This window comes from Ciconia boyciana, chromosome 29, assembly GCF_034638445.1.
Source record: "Ciconia boyciana chromosome 29, ASM3463844v1, whole genome shotgun sequence".
Taxonomy (NCBI): domain Eukaryota; kingdom Metazoa; phylum Chordata; class Aves; order Ciconiiformes; family Ciconiidae; genus Ciconia; species Ciconia boyciana.
In genome coordinates, this window is record NC_132962.1 from 435,695 (window position 1) to 444,560 (window position 8,866).

Sequence of the window (8,866 nt, forward strand, 5' to 3'; positions counted from 1 at the left end):
GCCCACGGCCTTGGTCATGTTGGGCTAGTAGCGCAGCAGGACCTGGGACACAGAGGGGACATGGCGGGGAGGGTGTGGCGACATGGGGAACGGGCATGGGGATGCATCCAGGAGGATGTGGGGATATGGGGAATGGGCATGGGGACACTGCTGGGAAGGTGTGGCGACATGGAGGACACAGGAACATGGTGGGGGGATGTGGGAGGGCACAGGGACATCGTGGGACCAGTGTGGGGATGTGGCAGGGAGGATACGGGGACACAGCAGGGGACACAGGGATGTGGCAAGGGAGGCCATGGGGAGATGGCAAGGCATGGGGAGAGGGGGGGGAGGACCGGGGGACACAAAAGACAGAGACAGGGATGTGTCCAGGACAACATGGGAACATGGGCAATGGGCATGGGGACACAGCCAGGAGGGTGCGGGGACATGGAGAACACAGGGACGTGGGGGTGGGCAAAGTGGGAGGGCAGAGAGGATACGGGGACACAGCGGGGGACACAGGGACACGGCAGGGAGGACACAGGAGCATGGAATGTGGAAGGAGAGGGGAGGGGAGAGGGTTTTCAGAGAGATCTGGGCACACTGCAGAGCTGGGCAATCATGAACCGTCTGGAATTTATCAAGAGCAAGAGCCGGATTCTGCACCTGGGACACGGTAATCCTGGTTATACGTATAAATTGGGGGACGAGAGGCTGGAGAGCAGCCCCGCGGAAAGAGATCTGGGGGTCTGGGTGGATGGTGTCACGTCCCACCTGTGGGGAGGGGGAAGTAAAATCGTGACGCCAAATATGTCACATTAAGGACGAGCCACATGAGTGTTAGGTAGTCCTGCAAGGAGCAGGGAGTTGGACTCCATGATCCTTATGGGTCCCTTCCAACTCCAGATATTCTAGAATCCCCTCTCTTGACCAGCTGGTTGCGCCACGTTTGATGCACCCCAGGATGCTGTTTGCCCTCTTGGCTGCCAGGACACACTGCTGGCTCCTATTGATCCTGCTGCCGACCAGCACCCCCGTAAACTCAACCATTTCACGATCCCTGTGGCCAAGACAGCCACCGACCATCACCTCTCCCACGAGTCCTTCTCTAATTCCCGCCTAAACGATACTGTGAAGGCCAACAGCATCCTGGCTTGTGTCAGAAATAGGGTGGCCAGCAGGACTAGGGAAGTGACCGTCCCCCTGCACTCGGCACTGGAGAGGCCGCACCTCCAATACCGTGGTCAGTTTTGGGCCCCTCACTACAAGAGAGACATTGAGGGGCTGGAGCATGTCCAGAGAAGGGCAACGGAGCTGGGGAAGGGTCTGGAGCACAAGTCTGATGAGGAGCGGCTGAGGGAACTGGGCTTGTTTAGTCTGGAGAAAAGGAGGCTCAGGGCAGACCTTATCGCTCTCTACAACTACCTGAAAGGAGCTTGTAGCAAGGTGGGGGTCGATCTCTTCTCCCAAGTAACAAGTGATAGGACAAGAGTTGCGCCAGGGCAGGTTTGGATTGGATATTAGGGAAGATTTCCTCACTGAAAGCGTTGTCAAGCATTGGAACAGGCTGCACAGGGAAGGGGTTGAGTCACCACCCCTGGAAGTATTTAAAAGACGTGTAGATGTGGTGCTTAGGGACATGGTGTAGTGGTGGGCTTGGCAGCGTTGGGTTTACAGTTGGACTCGGTGTTCTTAAAGGTCTTTTCCAACCTCAACGATTCTATACTTCTATCCACAAACAACAAGTCTAGGACACCTTTCCTAGTTGACTGTGGTGGGTTGACGCTGGCTGGCTGCCAGGTGCCCACCCAGCCGCTCTATCGCTCCCCCTCCTCAACAGGACAGGGGGGAGAAAAATACCACAAAAGGATCATGGGTCAAGATAAGGACAGGGAGATCGCTCACCAACTACCGTCACGGGCAAAACAGACTCAAATCAGGGAAATTAATATAATTCATTGCCAATCAAATCAGAGTAGGGTAACGAGAAATAAAACCAAACCTTAAAACACCTTCCCCCACCCCTCCCTTCTTCCGGGCTCAACTCCATGCCTGATTTCTCTACCTCCTTCCCCCCAGCGCTGCAGGGGGACAGGGAATGGGGTTGTGGTCAGTTCATCACACGTTGTCTCTGCTGCTCCTTCCTCCTCACGCTCTTCCACTGCTCCAGCGTGGGCTCCCTCCCACGGGAGACAGTTCTCCGCGAACTTCTCCAACGTGGGTCCTTCCATGGGCTGCAGTTCTTCACGAACTGCTCCAGCGTGGGTGCCCCGCGGGGTCACAAGTCCTGCCAGCAAACCTGTTCCAGTGTGGGCTCCTCTCTCCATGGGCCCACAGGTCCTGCCAGGAGCCTGCTCCAGCACAGGCTTCCCACGGGCTCACAGCCTCCTTCGGGCATCCACCTGCTCCGGCATGGGGTACTCCACAGGCTGGAGGTAGATATCTGCTCCACCGTGCACCTCCATGGGCTGCAGGGGGAAAGCCTGCCTCACCATGGTCTTCACCACGGGCTGCAGGGTGGGTATCACTGAGGACTTGTGACAAGAAGTCATCTTCCACACACTCCAGGCATTTCCCAGACCTGCTCGTCCCAGCAGTACAGCATTCCCAGCCGATGCCTGGGACCTTGAAGCCTCCCATAAGGCCAACGGTGACCGATCCACAGATTTCTCCTAATTCTCGTTGGTGCTGTCACCCTGCCTGGGCACCAGGCTGGTCACCTGGCTGGTAGTGGACACCCACTGTGCCATCTGCTTTGTCTTCCATCCCCCTGATCCTCACCCGCAGGCTCTCGACCATGTCATCCCCAACTGTAAGGGCTGTGCAGCCAAACCTCTCCCTTACATCCCTCGCCTGCCCTCCTGAAGAGTCGATGGCCCTCCGTCCCACCACTCCAGTCCTGGGACTCCTGCCACTAACCCGCGACACCTCGACGACTAACACCAACACCAACGATTACTAATCCCCATAAAACATCGCAAAGCGACTGCTTTTCAGCATTCATTGCACCGTATTGATGCCGACGTCCCCGGGCTCGGTCTTGCTGGAATCAGTTATCCATGATGCCGGGAGGGTTTCAAGGAGGTGGCGGAGGGGCACATGCTGGCAGCATCGGCGTTGTCCAGGGCGATCCCTTATCTCCACGGGCAGCTCCAAGCTCCTGAGAAGCAAAGTCCTTCTTTCCAGGTGCCGGCCCGTCCTTAATTTGCTTTATTTCATACCAAAACCTCCAGGAAAATTCCACTACCCCATTGCATCGCAGCGTATGGTGTGAAATAACGCGTATTAACCCAGTTAATAGGCTTTTATACTCTAAAGCTGACTGATACACTGGTGAGGCAAGGGGGTTTCCATCTCAAACCCCCCCCAGCGCCCCTCGCTCCCCAAAAATGGGGGAAACGGCCTGAGGGAGCCGGGAGCGGGCATTGCCAGGGGCTGCTCGCCCCGCACGAGCAGGGAAACGGCCCGCAACCATGGCAGCAGCCTCGGCTGCTGGAATTGGGGGTGTCCTGCGCCCGCCGATGTCGGTGCGGGCGCAAAACGACCACGGTTCCGGCCAAACTAGAGCGCCTGGGCAGAAGGATAGGGCAGCACCGCGTCCCGCTCACGCAGAGGGCGTTACAAAGGCGCGTCGCCTGATTGGCTGCCTGCCCCGCCACTCCTCGCTCTCGCGCGCTGATTGGGCAGCGCGGTGGGCGGGCCGCGCGAGGCCTCGAAAGGCGGCGGCCGCGAGCGTTTCCTGTCAGAGCCGCGCGGGGCCGTGAGGGGCTGGGGAGCGTCCGGATCCCGGCGGGGCGGCGGCGGCGGCAGCGGCAGCGCTCGGGGCGGGCCCCGGCGCAGGTAGGGCGCGGGCGGCGGGTGCGTGGGGGTCCGCGGGGAAGGGAGCCTGTCGGGCTGGCGCTGGCCGCGTGGTGGGGCCGGTGCGGGAGCGGCCGGTTGTGGCGTCCCCCTTGCCGCTGTGCCCTGAGCCGTGCCGGGGTTGGGAACGCTGTGAGGCGCCGGCGTGGCGGGAGCTGCTTCGCGCGGGTTCCCCCCGCCCCCCAGCGCCCCTGGGGTGACTGGCGTGATCCCTTGCGGGGGCTCAGCCGGTGCTGTCCGTGTCCTGTGCCCGCAGCCGGCAGTTCCCGGGCGCTGGGATGTGCCTGTGCCCGAGCAGCTGCAGCCGCTTGTGGATCGTGTAGGAGAGGAGGGCCCCTGCGGAGGCTTTCCTTCAGCTCGCCGTCGTTCAGCTCGGCGGTGCGGGAGCTGCTGAGGGGCCCCAGCCGTACCCCCGTAGGCGTCGGTGTCTGTGATCACAGACTCATGGAGTGGTTTGGGGTGGAAGGGGCGCTTAAAGCTGATTTAGTCCAGCCCCCCTGCCCCGGGCAGGGACTTCTTCAGCTAGAGCAGGTTCCTCAGAGCCCCGTCCAAGCCGACCTTGAACGTTCCCAGGGATGGGGCATGTCCCATCTCTGTGAGCAGCCTGGGCCCGTGTCTCACCACCCTCAGCGTAAAAAATTTCGAATTTCTTCCTTGGACCTGGTCTGAATCTGGCCTTTTCTACCTTAAACCATTGTGCCTTGTCCTATTGCTACGGGCCCTACTAAAAGTTGTGGGTGCCCAGCTACCAGCTGGAGCTCTGCCAGCTGAGCAGGCTCTGGGATGCCCAGGGGCTGCAGGAGAGCAGCCCTGCCCTCCTGTCCCCCTTTAACCCTGTGAGCTCATGCATTTGTAAAACCCAGGCAAGACCAAACCTCGGTATCCTGCGTTCAGATGGGAGCGGGGCGTTTTGCAGTGACTTTGACTCGGTGTCCTTGACATGTCTGGGCCTGTTAAGGATTTGTCTGTTAAGGATATGCTGAGCTTCTAGTCTGGGTGTCTGGGGGCTTCTGGGGTGCCTTGTCCTGCCAGGCGCACCCAGTTCCTGCCTTCCTCTGTGGTTACTGGCACTTCCTTCCTGTGTGTCCGCAGAGGTGGTTAGGGGGATGCTCCCAGGCAGCGAGTGCCTTGTAGCCTGTCTGGGAAGGGTGTGTGCAGGGTGGTGGGGAGGGTGCTGGCTCTGCTGGGGGCTGCGGGCTGGTGCCTGAGCTCACTGACCCTGCGTTTGTCTCCCCAGGTGCTGGCTGGGTGCTGGGGACAGGCTGCAGCGTTACAGGGGCAGCACAGACAGAGCGGGACTGTGCTGGCGTCGCCTTCCCGAGCGTGGGTGTTGCCGCAGGGCCACAGCTGATCTGCGGAAGCCAAGCGTGGCTGCAGTCTGGTAACGGAATTAAACGTCCCGGTGTGCTGCGTTCTCATCATGTTCTCTGCAGTCTCCCAGCACGACAGTACCAGCTGCTGTGGTAAAACTGGATCGAAGCCTGGCTTAAAAAAGGCTTTGCCAGCTGTTGCGATGCCTTGGGCGCAAGCCCCTGCTTATCACAGGCAAAGTGATTCCATGTCTCTGTTTCCCATGGGACGAGGGGAGGAGAACGGGTTCTGCGATGACGCTGGGAACGTGCAGGAGCCCCTGGGTCCAGGGGTGCCTGGGGATAAAGGCGTAAGGACACGCAGAGTTCTGGGTGAGTGCAGAGCCAGCCCTGTGGCCTGTAGGGAGGGGATAGTGTCCCTGTGGCGGTGTCACCCCAGGAGGACTGGGGCTGGCAAGTGTGAGGCTTCTTCCAGTTGTCTGGAAAGGGCTTGTCTTCTGCTTGGTCCTCATTGGGTGGTCTGTAGCAGCCCCCCACCACATCTCCATCCGTCGGCAGCTCTCCTGCTGCAGGCTGTCCCTTGGGGGGGTCCCTCCTGTGTTCCCCTGGCAGCTCGTGTGCGGGGTGGCAGGGATGCGAGGGCTGTGCCCGCTCTGGGACAGCGCCATCCTCACTGTGAGTGGCTTTTTCCTTCTCCAGGCAAATGCTGTGCACTCCATCCAGCATGGGCCCTGGTGCTGGCTGTGCTCATGGTTCTGGTGTTGGCTTTGGCTGTAGCTCTTGCTGTAGTATCAGGTAAGGGAGGAGCAGCTGCCCTTGCAGATGCGGCCCCTTCCCCTCCAGGCTGGGGCAGATGTGGGTGTGTGAGGCCCAGGCTGGTGGGGGGAGCATGGTGGGGCCAGGCCCTCAGGCTGGCTGTGCCCCTGCCCTGTCCCAGGGGTCTTGGGGAGGAGCAGGGACACCCCCAGCCGTGCTGTGGGGCAGGCTGTTAACCCCCAGGGTGTCTGCTCCCTGTAGGTCCCTGGCAGCAAAGTGAGGATCCCTGTGGGGGGAGCCTGGGACTGTTTCCTTTCCTGCCCCCTGGAGCTGTGTCCCCTGGTCCCTGTGGAGTGGAATCCTCTGACCTTCTCCCCTTCCTTCTCCAGCAGGAAGGTGTGAAGGCAATGCAGGTCTGCCTGTGGCTCAGGTGCTGCCGTGTCCTGACGACTGGGTTGGGTACCGCAATGTCTGCTACTACCTCTCGAGGGAGGAGGGCAGCTGGGAGTGGAGCCGCAAGCAGTGCTCCTTGCGTGGGTCCTCCCTGGCTGTGTTCAAGAGGGACTGGGAAAAGGTGAGTGAGGGGCTGTTGTGGCTGCGTGGGGGTGAAAGGCGGGGGGGGTCTGGGTTGGGTGCAGGTGCTGGGGTTGGTGCTGGGCAGGCGAGAGGTGCCTGTAGGGACAGAGATGCAGCTCTGCCCTGGGGCCTTGGAGGGAGGGAGGGAGGCGTGGGGTGCAGCGGGGAGCCCAGGCTATGTCTGCCCACCCGCGGTGCTCAGCTGGGCCCCGAGCAGAGCTCTGGCAGAGCAGAGCAACACTGCTGGCTGGGCTGGTGAGCTCCTTCAGAAGTCTCTGGAGCTTGTTGGAGCAGCCGTTGGGTGGGAGCTGCTGCCATCCCGTGGCCGGTGGCAGCGGTGCGGAGCTGGGGCTGCCTGCGAGGCCAGCAGGGACCAGCGTGGGGCTGGCAGCAGCTCCTGACTCTTGGCTTCTCTCTTTCCTCCCCAGGAGTTTCTCTTGCGCCTCAAGGGCAACATTGATTACTGGCTTGGGCTGCGGAGACAGGGCGAGCACTTGGAGTGGGTGGACGGCAGCAGCTTCAATGACACGTGAGTCCCATTGCAAGCCGGCGCCGTGGGGTGACGGTCCTGCAGTGGGATGGGCAGGGGCCTGGTGGGCCATGTCTTGCTGGGACTGTCCCTTGCAGGCAGCCCTTGTCTCCTGGTGCTTGAGGGGACAACCGCTAACCCGATGGTACCAGCGGTGTCTTTCCTTCTTGTTGCAGGATGCAGGTGCAGGGCCAAGAACCTTGTCTGTTCCTTAATGACCGTGACCTCAGGAGTTCAAGCTGCTCACAGAACCGGCCATATCTCTGCAGCAAGCCCCAAGCTCTGATGGGAACCAAGGGTTTGGTAGCGGGGGGGGAGCGGGGTTGGCATTAGCCAACTGGCCAAAGCTGAGCCCATCAGTGATGGTGGTAGCGCCTCTGGGATCACGTATTTAAGAAGGGGAGGAAAAAAAACTGCTGTGCAACAGCGGCTGGGAGAGAGACACCAGGAGAGAGGCAACTCTGCAGACAGCAAGGTCAGTGGAGAAGGAGGCGAGGAGGTGCTCCAGGTGCCGGAGCAGAGATTCCCCTGCAGCCCGTGGTGAAGACCACGGTGACACAGGCTGTCCCCTGGCAGCCCATGGAGAGCCATGGTGGAGCAGACACCCACCTGCAGCCCCTGGAGGACCCCCTGCCAGAGGAGGTGGTTGCACCCTGAAGGACCCATGGTGGAGAATTTTGCAGAGGACCCCATGCTGGAGCAGAGGAAGAGTGTGAGGAGGAGGAGGAGCAGAGACAACATGTGATGGACTGACTGCAACCCCCATTCCCCTCCCCCTGTGCTGCTGGGGGGGAGGAGGTAGAGAAATTGGGTGTGAAAGTGAGCCCAGGCAGAAGGGAGGGGTGGGGGCAAGGGCTTTTAAGGTTTGGTTTTATTTCTTGTTACCCTGCTGTGATTTGATTGGCAATAAAGTATATTAATTTCCCGGAGTGGAGTCTTTTTGGCCAGTGGAGGTAGGTAGAGTGATGATAGAGCAGCTGGCTGGGCACCTGGTGGCCAGCAAAGTTCAACCCACCCCAGCCACCCAGAAGGGTGCTGAGATGGTGTCCTCCTCGGCGGCCACGCAGGCGGGTGCTGGGGAGATGGTCTTGTGCTCTGAGGCCACAGAGATGTGCACGGAGAAGAAGGTCTCCTGTTCTGGTGCAACACCGGTGGTCACTGAGCTCTCTGGACTGGCACCACACAAAGGGGCACTGAGAAGCTCTCCTGCTCTGGGGCCATGCAGATGGGTGCTGAGAAGAAGGTCTTGTGCTCTGAGGCCATGCACATGGACACTGAGAAGGTCTCCTGCTCTGGTGCCAAGGAGATGTGCACGGAGAAGAAGGTCTTGTGCTCTGAGGCTATGCACATGGACACTGAGAGGGTCTCCTGCTCTGGTGCCAAGGAGATGTGCACGGAGAAGAAGGTCTTGTGCTCTGAGGCTATGCACATGGACACTGAGAAGGTCTCCTGCTCTGGTGCCAAGGAGATGTGCACGGAGAAGAAGGTCTTGTGCTCTGAGGCCATGCACATGGACACTGAGAAGGTCTCCTGCTCTGGTGCCAAGGAGATGGACACTGAGAAGGTCTCCTGCTCTGGTGCCAAGGAGATGTGCACGGAGAAGAAGGTCTTGTGCTCTGAGGCTATGCACATGGACACTGAGAAGGTCTCCTGCTCTGGTGCCAAGGAGATGTGCACTGAGAAGAAGGTCTTGTGCTCTGAGGCCATGCAGATGGGCCCTTAGAAAGTCTCCTCCTCTGGTGCAACACAGTCACTGAGGTCTCTTGCACTGGCACCATGCAAATGGGCGCTGAGAAGCTCTCCTGCTCTGAGGCCATGCAGCTGAGTGCTGGGAAAGGAGAAGAGACTAGCTGGC

At 60.2% G+C, this 8,866-nt stretch overlaps 1 protein-coding gene across 2 annotated transcripts; it reads left to right on the forward strand.

Annotated features, from left to right (window-relative positions):
• Positions 1-3,678: 3,678 nt before the first annotated feature.
• Positions 3,679-7,933, forward strand: LOC140644912 (C-type lectin domain family 2 member D-like). Of its 2 annotated transcripts, none has more exons than XM_072848131.1 (6): positions 3,679-3,822; positions 5,078-5,522; positions 5,850-5,945; positions 6,296-6,480; positions 6,911-7,011; positions 7,188-7,933. In XM_072848131.1, exons 2-6 carry the CDS (start codon positions 5,261-5,263, stop codon positions 7,342-7,344), a joined length of 801 nt encoding a protein of 266 aa, XP_072704232.1. In that variant the 5' UTR covers positions 3,679-3,822; positions 5,078-5,260; the 3' UTR covers positions 7,345-7,933. The 2 variants fall into 2 exon arrangements, with proteins under 2 accessions (XP_072704232.1, XP_072704233.1); XM_072848132.1 differs by having other exon boundaries at positions 6,299-6,480.
• Positions 7,934-8,866: the final 933 nt, after the last annotated feature.

Bases quoted from the DNA above. Each gene is read 5' to 3' on its own strand.
- LOC140644912 (XM_072848131.1), top strand. From the start codon at position 5,261: ATGTTCTCTGCAGTCTCCCAGCACGACAGTACCAGCTGCTGTGGTAAA. The intron at 5,523-5,849 runs GTGAGTGCAGAG...TTCCTTCTCCAG, and splicing joins AAGGACACGCAGAGTTCTGG to GCAAATGCTGTGCACTCCAT. The intron at 7,012-7,187 runs GTGAGTCCCATT...TTCTTGTTGCAG, and splicing joins GGCAGCAGCTTCAATGACAC to GATGCAGGTGCAGGGCCAAG.